Source organism: Tiliqua scincoides, chromosome 8 (assembly GCF_035046505.1).
Source record: "Tiliqua scincoides isolate rTilSci1 chromosome 8, rTilSci1.hap2, whole genome shotgun sequence".
NCBI classification, from domain to species: Eukaryota; Metazoa; Chordata; class Lepidosauria; order Squamata; family Scincidae; genus Tiliqua; species Tiliqua scincoides.
Genome location: NC_089828.1, coordinates 46,652,192 through 46,670,246, shown reverse-complemented (window position 1 = coordinate 46,670,246; position 18,055 = coordinate 46,652,192). Strand labels below are relative to the sequence as shown.

At 44.9% G+C, this 18,055-nt stretch overlaps 1 protein-coding gene, 2 non-coding genes and 1 pseudogene across 3 annotated transcripts; all 4 read left to right on the top strand.

The window, feature by feature from the left end:
- Window positions 1–326: 326 nt before the first annotated feature.
- Window positions 327–443, top strand: LOC136659800 (5S ribosomal RNA; annotated as a pseudogene).
- Window positions 444–6,233: 5,790 nt separating this feature from the next.
- LOC136659315 (large ribosomal subunit protein uL23-like) lies at window positions 6,234–10,493 on the top strand. Its single transcript, XM_066636450.1, has 5 exons — window positions 6,234–6,240; window positions 7,801–7,981; window positions 8,863–9,039; window positions 9,434–9,503; window positions 10,426–10,493. Exons 1-5 carry the CDS (start codon window positions 6,234–6,236, stop codon window positions 10,438–10,440), a joined length of 450 nt encoding a protein of 149 aa, XP_066492547.1. The 3' UTR covers window positions 10,441–10,493.
- Window positions 8,698–8,770, top strand: LOC136659600 (small nucleolar RNA Z17). The gene has a single exon (XR_010794867.1). It is a non-coding gene; the product is annotated as a small nucleolar RNA Z17 (small nucleolar RNA).
- On the top strand, window positions 9,119–9,183 carry LOC136659596 (small nucleolar RNA SNORD42). The gene has a single exon (XR_010794863.1). It is a non-coding gene; the product is annotated as a small nucleolar RNA SNORD42 (small nucleolar RNA).
- Window positions 10,494–18,055: the final 7,562 nt, after the last annotated feature.

Here is an 18,055-nt window from a genome sequence, read left to right as displayed (position 1 = left end):
TGTCCTACTCATACCTGCTGCACCTCAGTGGTGCATATTCATGACATAAATGGAGGTAGAAAGCAAGACATATAAACCTTGTCAAAGAAACCACACCAAAAAGTCCTAATAAATCAGAGATAAGGGAAACAGCCACATTCACCTCAACTTTTCCTCCCCCAAAATGCCCTTTGAAAGAAGAGGTTCTCAGCTTCCATATATATAGCAAAGGAAGATGCTTTTAGCTGCCTTCAGAGCAAAGAAAGGTGAAAAGGGACTTAGTGAGGCTTGTCCAATCTTAACCTCTTGACCAGTGCCCAATTCCTTGTGGTCTTGGCAGTGGCAGACCCAGCAGCTATAACCCTGCAGATGCCCGATCTCATCTGATCGCGGAAGCTAAGCAGGGTCAGGCCTGGTTAGTACTTGGATGGGAGACCACCTGGGAATACCCGGTGCTGTAGGCTTATATCATAGTCTTTCAAGACTGAAGGTTACCAACCACCCAGCAGCCATCATTGGGGCCTCTCTTCCTGGAGATGGTAGCAGAACTGCAGCACTTGCAAATTTGAGAAAGCCCCCCCCCCCCATTTTGATGGTAAACTACTGGGTAAACCCCTCGTCTTCCTTTCAGGTACATACAGGTTTTGTGGATAAAGCAAATATAACTGAACAAGATCTCCTGTGCTCCAAAGGAAACTGAGTTAGAGTAGATTTGCTATTGAACTTCTCACTCTTCAAGAAAGTGGGGAGCCCATCACAGAGCAGAAGAGAAGCCTCTTTCACTACCATTGTGCCTCACCTGGTAGGATTCTGAAGATGCCCACACAGGAAATGGTTGGCTGCCTCAAAGCATTTAATCTGGTCCCGAAAATCACTTTTCATATAACTCCCCCATGGCTGGCATGAGGCAAATTCATAACATTGCCTGAAGTATCAGAGAGATTCAGAACCTAGAAGCCATTAAGAAACCCATCTTAGATCTTTCAGTGTGTTATCTTTCAATCAGTATAGGCAGGAGGAAGAGAATGACATGCCTGCCAAAATGCTCTCTCTCTCCCCCCCCCCCCGACCAAGGAATTAAGTCAGAGGTTGAAAGAGAAGATTTTTCAGACCTCATTGATAAATTAAAGATCAATAAGTCACCGGGCCCTGATGGCATCCACCCAAGAGTTATTGAGGAATTAAAGAATGAAGTTGCTGATTTTAGAAATGGGCTATGTCAGAATGCCAGTGCAAGGGAGGGCACTAGGATGTAGGTCTCTTGTTATCTGGTGTGCTCCCTTTGGCATTTGGTGGGCCGCTGTGAGATACAGGAAGCTGGACTAGATGGGCCTATGGCCTGATCCAGTGGGGCTGTTCTTATGATCATTAGAAAAACATTATTGCTAATAAGCTACAATAACCAATAAGATCACTAATGCTGTCTTCATCCCTCCCTCTTCCTCTCACTAACTCAATCTCTTTATAATAGTAAAGATGAATAATGTGAAATTAGGGTAAACCAATAAATACTTCCTGGTCTGGTCTGATCTGGTCTGGTCTAGTGAGGGCAGTGTTCTGATCAACTGACAGTTGAACTATGTTGGACTATGATGTCAGAGAGTGATGTCACAAGAAGGCCATCACACTACCAGGAAACCCCTGCATAATCAGAACATAGCCTTAATCTAGTACACTGTTTAGCACAGGGACCAATCAAATGCTTCTGGGGAGTCAAGGCAACAGCAAGTGGTTGTCAGTGGACTCTGAATTGAGAGATTCCACTTGCCAATCATCATTAATAGCCATTGAAAGACCTCTTCTCCATGAAATTGTCTCCTCCCCTTTTAAAGCCATCAAGCTGGAAGCCATCACCACTTTTTTTGCAGCAAATTCCAGAAGTTAATTTTGTTTCTAGTCTTTTATTGTTTTATTGGTTTCTTCCATTGCCTTGGACATGGACCTTCAGTACAAATCATCAGGACAGTTGGCAACACACTAAAAAACTAGACACTGTACATGAAACATTTCTCCCAGCAGTTTAGTCTAGGATCATAATGAAGTCTTTGGCTGATACAAAAAGACATTATAGGTTGTGTGATGAACTCCTCTCTTCTGAATTCAGGTCATTCAACTTCATTTTGTCACCCAGAATTCTGGGAGATGGAGGAAAGCTCTAGCTAGCCACTTTCTCTATAGCATGTGTGATAAATCCCTGTATTTCCCTGGGGTCCCCACTTCTTTTCTGTGCCTTTTTGTCCATTTTCCCATATTTGGGGCACATTTAACTCACCAGCAGCTTCTGTGCATTCAGGTAGCTTTTGTCCCTTTGTTTTGTAAGTTCCTTCCCGTCCCTTTGGGTCAGAGTTCCTTCCAGGGACAGGGATGTGCCTTTTAATTGGCTCACATTCCCAACTGTCCTACTCCAAGGGCGGGGGGGGGGGGCAGACAAATACCTAGGTAATCCCTTTCCACAAATCAGGTGACTTCATGACAGCCAAATCTTAAAACTTGCAAGCCCACTGGGAACTGAATGGGCTTCATTCCAGCTGAGCAGCCCCATTCATGGGGCAGCAAGAGATAGTGGATGGGGGCTCCATCTTTCAGGTAGTTGGGACAGGGACAAAGTCTAGCTGAGATCCATCAGGCTCTGATTCATTTCAGTTCAGTTTTTCCACTGGTTTACAAAACATTGTGGAATGAGGCAATTGGGTTAGTAACCAGAGCTCCATCTGCTGGCCATTAGCCATAACAGCAGCTTTCCATTCACCTTCTGTATTACACATTTTATGTAGATGCCTTGTTCTTTTCCTATTTTGTTTAGTCTTCTTATTTAATAAAACTGGTTACATTTTAACCCTTGGTCTGCCTGGTCCCTACATATGGGAAGTGCAGTGGATTGTCACGTTTCTGCACTCTGCAGGCACTGCTAATGAGAGTGAATGTGATAAGACCCCCTCCCCCCTGTGGTTCAATATTCTCCTAGCAGATATATTCCACCAAGACCTTGCCCCATTCAGCTGGATGTTCAAAAAGGAAAAGAAGGGAACAGGAAGGGAATGTATGCTAACTACTAGGCACTGCTTCCCTGGTCAGCCTACAGTCCCCTGGGAGTCCCCTCTTCTTCCTTGACAATAAGCATAATTTTAAAGACCTCAGTCATGTTCCCCCTACATCCAGGTTCTCTTTGTTTCTAAAGATCCTAAACACCTTAGTTTCCTCAGGGGCAGGGTGCTCCAACCTCTTGATGACTGTATTTGCCCTTTACTGCATCTTCTCCAAGTCTACAATGATCCTTTGTGAGATGCAGTGACCAGAACAGTACTCAGTATTCCAAATATGACTGCACCATAATTTGCTTACGGCAGTGGTTCCCAAACCGGTAGGTTGCAGCCCACCAGGGGGACTGGAAGTGGGCCATTCCCCCTTAAGGGGAGTAACCCAGGAATGGGTGCCCCAACGGCACCGCAGCAATTGCGGCACTGTGAGGACCCAGGGTCATTTCAACGTACCTGGGGGGTTGTGAAGCCTGCTGGAGGGTCATGGAGGCTCACATCCTCCTCTATGAGCCTCCCTGCTGCTGTACTGAGCTCTGATCTGCAAAATTATTTTTCTTCCATAGTCATCACCAGTTTGGATCCCATTACTGCACATGTAGAGTTTAAATTTCTTGCCCCAATGTGAGTCACTGTATTTACTCACACTGCCATTTCGTTGACCATTCGCCAGTTGGAGAGGTTCACCAGAGCTGTTTGCAGTCAGCTTGAGATTTCTGTGGGAGAAGTGAGTAGAGATACACCAGGGTATAGTAACAAAGGGTACGATTTGTTGCCTGTAACCCAACGGTTCCCAAACTGGTAGGTCACGACCCACTAGCAAGGGAACCCCTGTCTCTGCCCCTTTAAGCCCCTTGATCCCCAGAGGCGACCCTTGGGATCGTGTCACTGCTTTCCCCCCTCCCCTCAAAGACTTCCGGCAGTTCCCAACCTCCCACAGAGTTTGGGAACCGCTTCTGTAACCTTGTCAGTTGGTTAGAACTTTTTGATTGCTTCTCTTCCTATATCTAATTAACCGCCTTGTTAGCTTTTGGTTACCTGTTCTGTAGTACACGCTGTGTAACAATCCCTGCAGTTTTCTTGTTGTATTAAAATCATCACAAACTCAACTTTGTTTTGTATAGAACGGATCGATTTAGTCAGCTCTTAACCATTTCACCATCCTGAATAATCCTAAGTGTTGCTCACAATAACCTCTCTGAATTCCCGGTTAACAACCAACAGAACCTTCACTCACAGGAAATCGCAAGATCATATAAGCAAATGAGAAGTCCCTATTTCTAGAAACTGCTGTCCTCTCTCACCTGGTTGCAGCTGCCTCCACTTCTCCAACTGACTCCCAACTGCCTGAGAATGCTCTTGTCCATCAGACACAGCTCCTCACCGACGACCGAAGACGTGACAAGTTCCATTTCAGTTCCATGATATCCTCCCAGCAGCCCTAAGAAATATATTTTGGCAGAGAAATAAATATACTCACAGCTATCCAGAGAGACATGTGCTAAGTTCTGGTCCCAGGCCCTGGCCAACCAGTGGGGGAGGCCTTGGATAAGATCTCAGCTCATTTGTTCAACTGCCTTCTGACCTCTTGATTTCCCTGCCACCCTCATGTTCCAGTTAGGAAGCCCTGCTAGCACCTTCCCATTGCCCAACAGGAAAAGGGACTGTGAAACCCAGTCCCCAAGTCCCTCATAATAAGGGAAGGTTGACAGGGACTTTGTGTGAGCAAGCTGGAAAGAGGAGATTCAACTACGTGAGCCAAACAGCCTCACCAGTGCAGGAGATGAACTGGTTTCTCCTAAGTGGATCTCAGTGCAGGGACCACTGAGTTGAAATGGGCTTTCTTTTCTTTTACTTTGCCTGTAAACTCAGGTACTGATTTTGCCAGTGTCGTCCTTTGCCTGTTCTTTCAATCTTATAATACACCTTTTTTCAATATTTTGAAAACATCCTGGCTTTCTGGTAAAAGGCAAGAGCCAAGAGCTATTTGTCTCCTTATTCACCAACAGACTGTTTTGGTCAAATGCTACAAGATCTTGGAGTGTGACCATGAGCAGAGAACAGCCAAGTCCATTGGCACCACTTTCACTGGCACCAAGCAACACTTTCACTGCTGAGAGACGTGTGGGTCAAAGGCCTACTCAAAGACCAGTGGAAAACCTTGAGAGGAAGCTTTAACCCAGGGGTTCGCAGGAGTAAGATAAGTCTTTGCAGGGGCAAGGTCACGACTGCTACTTTCACTGTTTACAAGCTGCGGGGAGCCCTGCAGAGTGCTCCGCGGGGCTCCCCGTACCCTCTGGACTCTGGCAGAAGGTGTGTTTTTGAAAAGCCCCCCTGCCCCCACAGCGGCACGATCCTGGGGATTGCGTCGCTGCCTTCCCCTTCCCTTGCCTCTTAAGGAGGCAGAGGCCAGGGTTGTCAAGCAGGGGCACTGTGACGCCCCAGTTTGAGAACCAGTGCCTTAACCCATCTCTGCTGGCAGTGCCCAGTCTTCCAAGTGACACACAGTTGAGACACACAGGCCAAGTGTCCACACCGCCAAATATCCCAAGTCATTCTGGCCCAATGTTCTGGCCTCTCAACTAGCTTGCAGTCTCCCAGCTTAACATCAGATGCTCTATGCTTCCTGCAAATGATCTGCTGGTGTCCTTACTTGCAGACTGCAGCACCATTTGCTTGTGTTTTTATTCCCTGTCTCAAATTGTACAAAGGCAAATGGAAAAAAAAATGTGTTGTTTTTTGTAAAGATTGATCTTTGGTGTGAGAACAGGTGCCTAAAATAAATATAGACCTGAACTTTTCTAGAGGCCCTAAATATAGACCTTGTCTGCCTTTTTGTCTGCTGGGCTAGGTCTACCTGTCTAGGCGGGGGCTCACCCCCACCCACAGCCATGGCAGCCATGCCCAGGGCCAAGGCTCTCCCCCCACTGTCAGCTGCAGCAAAGGAGGCTGTGGAGTCCCAGTCTACCAGATTTCCCAAGATGGAGCCCAGGTTTACTTGCCTGGTAGAGCTGGCCTCCTAGCTGACCCAACCAGGAAATTTCCAGCTCCCCTCCTTTGGTGCCATGTGTCACCCAGTGCAGTTCTTCATCCCCATAGTGATGCCACCGGTCACCATATAGATCACTGGGGACCTCCACCACTTCCTTCTCTCCATTGAGAGAACTGTCCCTTTTTTCCTACCTCCTGCTTCCTAATGAAGACCCCTCCTCTTACCCCATGTTGGGTAAGTTCACTCATAAGCTTTGGGAGCCTTAGTCCTCCTGTCATTCAAAAGTGATGACAATTTGACTCCTCTTGAGGAAGAAGTGGCACTGTGAGGTGTGGCTGGAACCACACCTCCAAAGCTGCCTTCATAAGCAGCCATTCTTACCTGGCTGCATCTGAGAGAGAGAAAGGCAGCCAGGCTCACTCCATCAATGGTCATGTGGCTCCTCCCCCTCTCGTCACCCTCAATGGGCATTGGAACAGTGGTGTCATCAGTGGCGTCACAAGTGCCTTGTCAGCCCCACAAGGGCGTCACAAGCCCTTGTGGGGCTGACAAAGGCAGGAAGGAAGGCAGCTCGCTAGTTTCAAAAGCCCCACCAACTGCTAGTTTTTGGTCATCAGTTCCTGTATGATCGGATATGAATCAGTAGTTGGAAACATATAATTGTGAAGTAACAGCAACTATATTCATTACATTTTGCTAATATGAGGGGTACAGTTTATGGAAATAGGCTGCTAAGGGGTATGCAAATGGAGATAGTTGGGAACCACTATTGTAGTGGGATTTTGTAAGGAAGCAGGATGGGGGTTTCAGAGGGTTGTGTTGCTGCAAAATTACCCAACAGCCCCCCCACCTCCCCAGCTAGATGTGGCCTCTACAGATAAAAAATGTTATTGCTGGGGGTCTGGGTTGAGGTATTGATTGGGAAAGACACCAGGTACCAAAAATTTGCCAGCATCCTGTTAGGTAAGAAGGCGATGCCTCAGTAATTGGGTGGCTTTGACTTCAAGGGGGGCTCTTTTGTTGCAACAACTGGCTCAAGGCTGCCAGGTGGTGGACTCTCAGGATCCCACACTGCCTCAAGTACCATTGGTTGAGAAACTGGCCTAGATGCTATTGATGCAAAAACTGCAAATCTTTTTTTGTAAGGCATGGATCATAGCCCTGGTCTAAAAGTCTAGGTTGTTCTTGCTTTAACACATGGGGCCAAGGAGAGTAAGGAACACAGGTGCAGGATTGGGGGCACAGGCTTTGAGGCCATGTGCTGACGTCCCATTCAGGCTGCACGAACATATGAAGCTGCCTTATAATAAATCAGATCAGCGTTGCTTGAGGTGGTGTCTGGTGGTACTCACAAGACCCCCAGACCCCCACTGCCTGGCAGCGAGACCAGCAATGCAGTGTGACAAGCAGCAGCAGGAGTCTTGGTGGGCAGACTTCCAGCTTTTCTCATGTTCAAAAAGATCATCCTCCCCTCTGCCCTCTTACTGGTGTTTGTCATGTTGGGTCTGACCTCCCAATCTGGAAATAAGTGCTGATGACATCATTGCCGGTTACTTCTGATGGTGCTTCCTATAGTTGGACTGTGCGGAGTGGTACAGTGGGGGACAAATATTGAGGAATGCCGAATTAGACCATTGGTCTGTCTGATTGGCAGTGATGGTAGCAGTTCATTGGGGTTTCAGATGAGGTTTTGTCCCAGCCCTGCCTGCAAATTCTGGGGACTGAACCTGGGACCATCCACACACAAAACATGCTTGCCTTGAATGCTTTCTCAATTCTGGCTTCTCTTTGCAGCTGTCCCAGCTAAGACTGAGGCAAAATCTAAAGCACTTAAGGCTAAAAAGGCAGTCTTGAAAGGTGTCCACAGTCACAAGAAGAAGAAAGTCCGGACATCCCCCACCTTCCGGAGACCTAAAACCCTGCAGCTACGAAGGCAGCCCAAGTATCCCCGGAAGAGCGCGCCAAGGAGGAATAAGTATGTTTGTGTAAGAGCTGCCATGTTGAGCCAGGGTGAATGTAGTCCATCTAAGTTGTCGTTCTAGATCCCTGAAGTGACCAGAAAACAGCACTTGGGAACCACGCGTGTAGGGAAAGAAAGTGATAGGCATGACTTGCTTTTTTGTCCCAGTATCTAGTAGTCACAGATGTGCTGCTTTTCAATATAGAGGACTAATTCCTGCTGTTCTGGCTAATAGACAGATCTCATGGGAAGCTGCTTTAAAGATTTTTTTTGCTAGTGACCATCCTCAATATCAGGAACCCTGAAACTTATGAGGCTAATTATTCCTGCTGAGAGGTACTTCTTGCCTGTCCTTTCAGCTGCTGATAGATTTGTGATTGTGATGGTGCATCATTTTGTTGCAGTGAGTTCCATGTGTGGATAGTTCTAATGGGGTATTGTGTGTTGTATGCAGTAGTTTTTAAAATGTCTGTTTATGTTTCTGCTGTGTTGTGGTTTCTATGGTAGTTTCATTGCTTACGTTGCTTGTTTTGATCATGTTTTTGTCTTTTAATTTTGTAAGCTGCCTTGAGTTTGTTTTGGGATTGGAGAGGGGGGGATATTACACCCCTATTAAAAGAGGGTTAATGCAGGTGGGAATTAAGTATTTAGAAAACATCTCTTCACTCCCACTGCTTTCATTTCCGTTCTAAATAGACAATAATTGGACATCTACTCTTGTCAGGAACAAAGGTGCAGGTGATGATACTCAAGCGACCAAAGTCTGATTGTTTCTGATTACAACCTAAAAATGACTGATGCACCTGGATCTATAAGCTGAAGTGTGTATAAGAGGAGACCCTGGTGCCCTTACAGTTGTGGGTGGCCAAAGCTCTTTTTTCTGCTGTGCTCCCCAGGCTGGATCATTATGCCATCATTAAGTTCCCACTGACCACAGAATCTGCTATGAAGAAGATTGAGGACAACAACACCCTGGTCTTCATTGTGGATGTGAAAGCCAACAAACACCAGATCAAGCAGGCCGTCAAGAAGCTGTATGACATTGACGTGGCAAAAGTCAACACTCTGATTCGGTATGTATGGTTGTGGCAAGGGAGGGCGAAGCAGGATTGGAAGGGTGATGGTCAAGGATGCCGTGGGTGAGGTTTATATGTGCAAATGATGGAAACATTTTTGAACTGAAATAACTGATGCTTTCAAAGGAACCACTGATGCACAGAGATTCCTCCAGAGGCAGGCAAGGATCTGAAATTTCTAAGATGTCAGGATGGTGGGAGGACAGCTTTTGAAAGAAAAGGCATTAATTTCAATTAGAAATCATCAGCAGTATGGTGAAAGTAAAACTTTCTCCCCCTAATTTGTCAGTTTCAAAATTTTGTGAGGCTATTCCCTTGGCTCTCAGGCCTGGAGGTGGGAATGGTGTGGTTGTGGTGTTCCTAGGAGCTAATTTCTCCTGTACCATTCTAGACCTGACGGTGAGAAAAAGGCCTACGTTCGCCTTGCTCCAGACTATGATGCACTAGATGTAGCCAACAAGGTAAGAAGAGTGACTTTTGTGTTATTTTCCCTTAGCTGGAGCTTTCCTGCCCTGTAAGGGCTAAAATGTGTCTTGTGGCTCTTCCGAACAAATCCATGCAAGCAAAATGAACAGCAGACGCTAAAACATGATCAAACAACATAAATATGGAGGCAGAGCACTAACAGCAGAAGAGACCTGGGGACATTTTCCACCCTCTGTTCTCAGAGTTTTATCAGTTACCATAATTTTTTGAAAAGAAAATAGTATCTTACTGTCAGCTGCTGTGGATGCCGTTGTTGGGCAGAAAGGAAGTATTGAAATATATTAAGTAAATAAACCATGGAAGACCCAGGCACAATTCAAAGTATTTTTGTGGTGCCAGGCAAGTATGGCTTTCCATAAGGGTACTTAATATTTGGATGACGTTTGCATTTAGACCAGTGTTTCTCAAACTGTGGGTCTGGACCCACTGGGTGGGTTGCGAGCCAATTTCAGGTGGGAAATTTCAATATTTTATTTTTAATATATTAGACTTGATGCTATCATGGTATGTGATTGCATTTGGGGAAATGTTACAGATCTGTACTTCAAACAGGCTATTATGTATATTCTTTTAACAATGATAGTCCATTGAGTTTACTCCTGGATAAGTGTGGTTAGGATTGCAGCCTAGGATTGTTAACAATTTTCCGGTTTGATGATGTCAGTTCTGGTGATGACATCACTTCCGGTGAGTCCTGTCAGATTCTCATCTAAAAAGTGGGTCCTGGTGCTAAATGTGTGAGAACCACTGATTTAGACAATCTTCTATAGATGTATACTGGCTTTTCTGCTGGAATATGGAAAGCCCTTTCCATAGAGATAATGTTGCAGTTTGTGGATTTGAATCTTTTAGGATGGCAGATCAAATGGTTAACAATTCCTCTGATTTCTTTTTCAGATTGGGATCATCTAAGCAGTATGCTGCCAGCATTGTAGAGTTGTACAATAAATGTTTTATGGCTACCACAGTGACTCCAAGTGTGCTTTCAAAAAAAGATGTTACAAGGGAAATGTTTGGAACCAAGGAGAGGCTTTTTGTGATTCTGGGGCATTGCTTAGCCTCCCCTGGTTGCAAAACGCCAGTTGTATTATGACCTTGCATTGATTGTCTTTGACAAAAAACAAAAACCCACAGACATTGTGAGTTTATGATTACACATTTTTTAATTATTTACTTTTTGCTAGTGGGGGGAATGGTATGGCAACCCTGCAAACAGTGGAGACTACTCTCAAAAGATCACAAGGCTGGTAAGATACTCTGCTTATATCATTTCACTCTTGTTGCTGTTGCCTGTCCCTCCTCTCATGCATTTATCTCCAAGCTGTTTCTGCTTGACCAGATTGACTCCACCTTTAGTGATCAAGGTTCATTGACCTTGATACATACTTTTGGCAAAGTGTGGGGTGGCTTGACTTTGTCTATGCAAAATTGCAAAGGAACAATGGATAGGGTTCTTCTCTAAAGGAACCAGCATCATGCAAGGAGACTATTGAAAACAAATCTTGGAAGTTTTTAATTGGGTTTCTAAGAATTTCCAGCATTGCAATGTGGCGGCGGCGGCGGCGGCGGTGGTGGTGGGAGCTCTAGAAATAACTTCAGTCAGGGCTGATCAGGTGTGTGATTTTTTCATCTATGGATATTGCTGTTAATAAACATGCAAATGCAGTTTGAGGACTGCAGAATTTTCTGATACAGAAGCTTATGGAACCCCATAAAATTGAGGTCTCAATTCAAGAACTGTTGGAACCTATTTATAAAACATTTTTAAAAATTATGAATATAGTCTTATAATATAAAATTAGAATTTGTTATCCTTATTCCATAAGATATTTAACTTAAAAACACCACATGGCTATTTTAAACAGCATTTTAACAATGAAAATTAAACTGATTTAAGTGAAAAAATGATTTTTATTTTTAAAAGCATTGTTTTTTATCCATCCTTGCCATCATGAGCAGTTATAGTTACTGTTGTAAATTTTAATCCCAGGTCTAAAGAAAAAAAGATTGCATACTGTTTTGAACTGTAGTGTCCCTATGTTGTATCTGCATTTCTTTTGGCCAGGAAAAGCAATCATCCACTGAAACATCAAAGTACCATTTTTTCTTAACTATCCTTCAGTGGCCCACACCAGACACTTTCCCTCTCTGGCCACGGGATGGCAGGCCAGGTGCCATTTTCATAGCTTTCCAAACAGTGGCCTAGCTTCTGACACCATTAAGTAGCAAAACACTCCCCTCTGAAGTGCCATGCTGAGTGGGTGAATACTCAAAGGCTGAGTGAGTGAATACTCTTCTGTTCTGAGAAGACAGTGGTTGTAGTTGCTGCGGCAGGGAAAATGGGGCAGTCTTTGAAAACAGCTACGTTTAGTAGCCCCTCTGGCCAGGTGCGATTCCAGTGCTCCTCCTTCCATGGTCCTGTAGCACACCACTATTGGATCACTATTTGAGCTGTGACTGGAACTTCCAGGCATCCTCACACAAGGGGCAGCCCATTCACAATGCTGATGAAATACTTCTCTCAGGGTTTGAAAACAGGGAAGTAGGGGGGGGGGTAGAGAAGAGTGGTGAGTGAGATTAGAGCGTCAGGGATGCTTTAGCTCAATACTGCCCTGCTCCATTGCCCTCTTCATTTTCAATTTAAAGAGGGGATCCTCTAGCCCAGTGTTTCTCAAACTGCTCCGCAGAGCCCTGTGGCTCTGCAAAATCCCTACATGGCAGCAGTTCCCCAAAAGCCATGGGAACCATCCAGGGGAGCCACAGAATCTTCTCGAAAAACCTGCTGCCTTATACAGTGTATAGGCTTGTAGCTGTAATGGGGCACTGCAGCCAATAGCCCAGTAGGTCATGGAAGCTACCAGGCAAAAAAGTTTGGGAACCACTTCCTTCAAGGGCTCTGTGAGCACACCACTATAAGCCCCACCCCACCCCATTCCCTGGGTTGTCCTTGCACTTCTCTTGGTTGCCAAAGCCTTGCAGCTGCCCTGAAGGTACCAAAGCTCTGAGAGCCAAACATGCATCTTGTGCTCATAACATGGCAGTCATGTCTTTCCTTGTGTTCAAGAAGGACTAACTCCTTGTTGGTAGGAATTTTGGGGGTGCAAATCCAGATTTCACGTTCTGGATTCTGTGTAGACTTACTTGGGAGTAAGGCCTGTTGCGAGGTGTTTCAGGATTTGTTCAGAATGAAAAGAATATTTTGATGGCTTTAAGTAAAACAAGGACAACAAAAAGGAGCCGCTAACTAGGAACCAGGCAAAATGATCACAGCTTGGTACCTGGAGAAGTGCTGAATAAGTGACCTGGGCCCTGCTTTGGGCTAGACCTCCCAGGGAACTGCAGGGATGAAGTGGGTGTTAAATGCTACCCATATCTGCTCTTAAGTGTTTCAATTAGATTTGATAATCCTATCTCCCCACCCCACCCCTCGCTATAATAAAAAGCAGCCACTGGATGAAGGACAATGCCACGCTGAATGCAAAAGGGAGGTTAGTTTTGCCTCACCCTCTGCCAAAAAATCAGCCAACAAGGGCTCTGGAGACCAAAAAGTTTGAGAAATGCCAGCCTAGTCCGCCACTCTTCTTTCTCCACTTCTACTCCATTCCAACTGAAGCAAGCAAGTGCAGGGAAGAGGAGGTGGTGGCATCTGTTGGTATGCCACTGAATAACGGAAGGGGGGAAATGGGGTACCACAATATACTGTACAAGCTGGGGGTGGCGTTTGGTCTGCTACCCCAGGTGCTGGAAGGTCATATGTGAGCCTCATTTCACATGGAGATTCTCTGCTGTCAGTTTGCAAGTCTTTCCAGGGCCCCCTTGTTCTTTCAGTGTGAGGGGAGGCAAAAGTTTGGGCAGCTGTCCTCCCATACACCACACTGTCTCTGATAGCTGTTTGGTTCTCAAGTTCTACTTGATTGCTCTTAATGAGAATAGGCAGGAATGCTGGGCTCTCCTGGCAACAGTTTTGGTAAGGGACAAGCTGCCTTGCCATCCCATGTCCCCTATCCAATGCAAAAGGGGCTTTAAGTAGCGGAGTCAGCAATTGCTGAATGCCAGTTTTTCTTGAGGTCGGCGTGGAGAGCAAGGAGAGGAGGGTGACAGTTCTGAAGCATTGTGGGGAGAAATGGAGTGGTGTGTACTCCATGCTTCGAGAATACTTTCTTTAATAATCAATAATCTACTTTCCAGGCAGAAAGCTTTTTGGGATTAATAGCCCCAGGGGAAAAGGTAGGAAGAGTCAATTACATCTTGCAAGCAGAGCAAGTCCACACAGCTCCCTGTCACTAGTGTAAGCTAATTCTCATGACAACTTGCCATGTGCCTGGCTGGAGAGATTTGCAATGGACCATAATATACTGGGTGAGAACCCCTTCTCTTTTGAGTGATCTATTAACATATTGTACTAGAGAAGTTGTTTTGTGTTCTGGGATGCAAAGGTAGGAACCATCTAAGAACAACAATGAAAAAAATCACTACTTTATTAAAATTCAATAAAAGAATTTCCATTTTTATCAGGAGCACAATTGTCCATTTTATCCAGCAAAACTTGATAACGATGAAAAGCCAACATGAGAAGGAACAAGATTGGGTGACATCACAACTGTTCTCCTTGCAGGAATAAAGACTCTGGAGGAATATGATGTTGAGAGTCTTTGCTCAAATACGTGTCAAACCGATTCTGTTCACATGGGAATGAATTATCTTCTATAATCCCTTCATGTCTTTCTTCAATTAGACCAGATGAGTCATTGCAACCATATGGACCTGGGTCATGTAGACGTGCTGTACATTTTCTCTTGCTTGTCTCCAAGAAAGGGGTTTGGGTGGAAGCCGGGGACCGCTCCGACTGCCATCCTTGATGTCGTCCAGCTAGAGCAATGGTGGCTACCCTCTCAGAATGTTGTATTGCAGGCGAGGGAGAGTTGGGACACGTGAGGCAAGAATTAGGAGGGCGTGCAGACTTGACAGTGCTTGCCTCTGTCCAAGAAAAGTCCAAATAGACCCAAACACCTCCCCACGACTGCAGCAAGGACTCCATGAAAACAGCAGCACCCCTCTGATTCCACAATATTACTACAGGAAGATGGAGGAAATTTTGAAAATGGGACTAATGATTGTAGCTTTCACAGTGCTGTAAGTTCTTGCACTGTATTTGCTTATACAAATGTCTCCTTTCCGCCTTTTCTCTTTGAAAAGAGTTGAAAATGTTGATTTGAAGATGTGTTAAAGTTTCTCTGCATCTGAAAATGTTCTCGCTTTCTTTTCCTCCCCGTTTCACTCTCCTATCTCAGACTGATTACAAACAGATTTTTTATTGTTCTGACCTCTGCCTCAGTTTCCCCTCAACACCCGTTCTTTATAAGAACATAAGAAGAGCCCTGCTGGCTCAGGCCAAAGGCCCATCTAGTCCAACTTCCTGCATCTCACAATGGCCCACCAAATACTTCAGGGAGCACACAAGACAAAAAGACACAACCTGTGTCCTGGTGCCCTCCCCTGCATCCTTCCTTCAGCTTCTACCTCCTCCTCACATTTATTCCTTCCTTTCTTACATTATCAGGCTCACGTTTGGCCACTACTTACCTGTATCAATTCCTTTTTTCTCCATCCCAATGAGCTTATTCCATCATTTCTTCTCCATGGTTGGCTCGGTTCAGCCAGAACTGACCCCGATTCCTTCCTTACATTATCAGGCTCAGTTGACCAGACATGGCTCCCATTTATTCTTTCCTTTCTTACATTATCAGGCTCATGTTTGGCCACTACTTACCTGTGTCAATTCCTATTTTCTCCTACCCACTGAGCCTTATTCTACTGTTTCTCCTCTATGGTAGGCTCAGTTTGGCTAGACTTGGCTCCTCTTTATTCCTTCCTTTCTTACATTATCCGGCTCATGTTTGGCCAGTAGTTACCTATGTCAATTCCTTTTTTCTCCTACCCACTGAGCCTTATTCTACTGTTTCTCCTCTATGATAGGCTCAGTTTGGCCAGATTTGGCTCTCATTTATTCCTTTCTTTCTTACATTATCAGGCTCACGTTTGGCCACTACTTACCTGTATCAATTTCTTTTTTCTAATTCCCAATGAGCTTCCTCCACCATTTTTTCTCCATGGTTGGCTCAGTTCGGCCAGACCTGGCCCCTATTCTTTCCTTACATTATCAGGCTCATTTATTAGCAGGCTCCCATTTATTCCTTCCTTCCTTACATTATCAGGCTCTCGTTTGGCCAATACTTACCTGTGTCAATTCCTTTTTTCTCATTCCCAATGAGTTTATTCCACCAATTCTTCTCCATGGTTGGCTCATTTTGGCCAGACCTGGCCCCTATTTATTCCTTTCTTACATGATCAGGCTCATGTTTGCCCACTACTTAATTGTGTCCTGTTCCTTGTTTCTCCTTCCCACCGAGCTCTCCTTTATTCTACTCTTTCTCCTCTATGATAGGTTCAGTTTGGCCAGACCTGGCTCCCATTTATTCCATTCTTCCTTTCTTACATTATCAGGCTCATGTTTGGCCACTACTTACCTGTGTCAATTCCTTTTTTTCCCTACCCACTGAGCCTTATTCTACTGTTTCTCCTTTATGATAGGCTCAGTTTGGCTAGACGTGGCTCCTATTTATTCCTTCCTTTCTTACATTATCAGGCTCACGTTTGGCCACTACTTACCTGTATCAATTCCATTTTTCTCATTCCCAATGAGCTTATTCCATCATTTCTTCTCCATGGTTGGCTCAGTTCGGCCAGACCTGGCCCCTATTCCTTCCTTACATTATCAGGCTCAGTTGGCCAGATATGGCTCCCATTTATTCCTTCCTTTCTTACATTATCAGGCTCATGTTTGGCCACTACTTACCTGTGTCATTTTTTTTTCTCCAACCCACTGAGCTCTCCCTTTTTCCACTGTTTCCCCTCTATGATAGGTTCGGTTTGGCCAGATATGGTTCCCATTTATTCCATTCTTCCTTACATTATTAGGCTCAGGTTTGGACACTACTTATCTATGTCAATTCCTCTTTTCTCCTACCCACTGAGCTGTTCCTTATTCCACTGTTTCCCCTCTATGATAGGTTCAGTTTGGCCAGATATGGCTCCCATTTATTCCATTTTTCTTTACATTATCTCCTACCCACTGAGCCTTATTCTACTATTTCTCCTCTTTTATAGGCTCAGTTTGGCCAGACTTGGCTCCTATTTATTCCTTCCTTTCTTACATTATCCGGCTCACGTTTGGCCACTACTTACCTGTATCAATTCCTTTTTTCTACTTCCCAATGAGCTTCTTCCATCATTTCTTCTCCATGGTTGGCTCAGTTCTGCCAGACCTGGCCCCTATTCCTTCCTTACATTATCAGGCTCATTTATTATCAGGATCCCATTTATTCCTTCCTTTCTTACATTATCAGGCTCTCGTTTGGCCACTACTTACCTTTGTCAATTCCTTTTTTCTCATTCCCAATGAGCTTATTCCACCTTTTCTTCTCCATGGTTGGCTCAGTTTGGCCAGACCTGGTCCCTATTTATACCTTTCTTACATTATCAGGCTCATTTTGGCCATACCTGGCTCCTATTTATTCCTTCCTTTCTTACATTATCCGGCTCACATTTGGCCACTACTTACCTGTATCAATTCCTTTTTCTCCTTCCCAATGAGCTTATTCCACCATTTCTTCTCCATGGTTGGCTCGATTCAGCCAGACCTGGCCCGTATTTATTCCTTTCTTATATTATCAGGCTCCGTTTGACCAGACTTGGCTCCCATTTATTCCTTCCTTTCTTACATTATCAGGCTGATGTTTGGCCACTATTCTACTGTTTCTCCTCTATGATAGGCTCCGTTTGGCCAAACTTGGCTCCTATTTATTCCTTCCTTTCTTACATTATCCGGCTCACGTTTGGCCCCTACTTACCTGTATCAATTCCTTTTTTCTCCTTCCCAATGAGCTTATTCCACCATTTCTTCTCCATGGTTGGCTCAGTTCGGCCAGACCTGGCCCCTATTCCTTCCTTACATTATCAGGCTCAGTTGGCCAGATATGGCTCCCATTTATTCCTTCCTTTCTTACATTATCAGGCTCATGTTTGGCCACTACTTACCTGTGTCATTTTTTTTTCTCCAACCCACTGAGCTCTCCCTTTTTCCACTGTTTCCCCTCTATGATAGGTTCAGTTTGGCCAGATATGGTTCCCATTTATTCCATTCTTCCTTACATTATTAGGCTCAGGTTTGGACACTACTTATCTATGTCAATTCCTCTTTTCTCCTACCCACTGAGCTGTTCCTTATTCCACTGTTTCCCCTCTATGACAGGTTCAGTTTGGCCAGATATGGCTCCCATTTATTCCATTTTTCTTTACATTATCTCCTACCCACTGAGCCTTATTCTACTATTTCTCCTCTTTTATAGGCTCAGTTTGGCCAGACTTGGCTCCTATTTATTCCTTCCTTTCTTACATTATCCGGCTCACGTTTGGCCACTACTTACCTGTATCAATTCCTTTTTTCTACTTCCCAATGAGCTTCTTC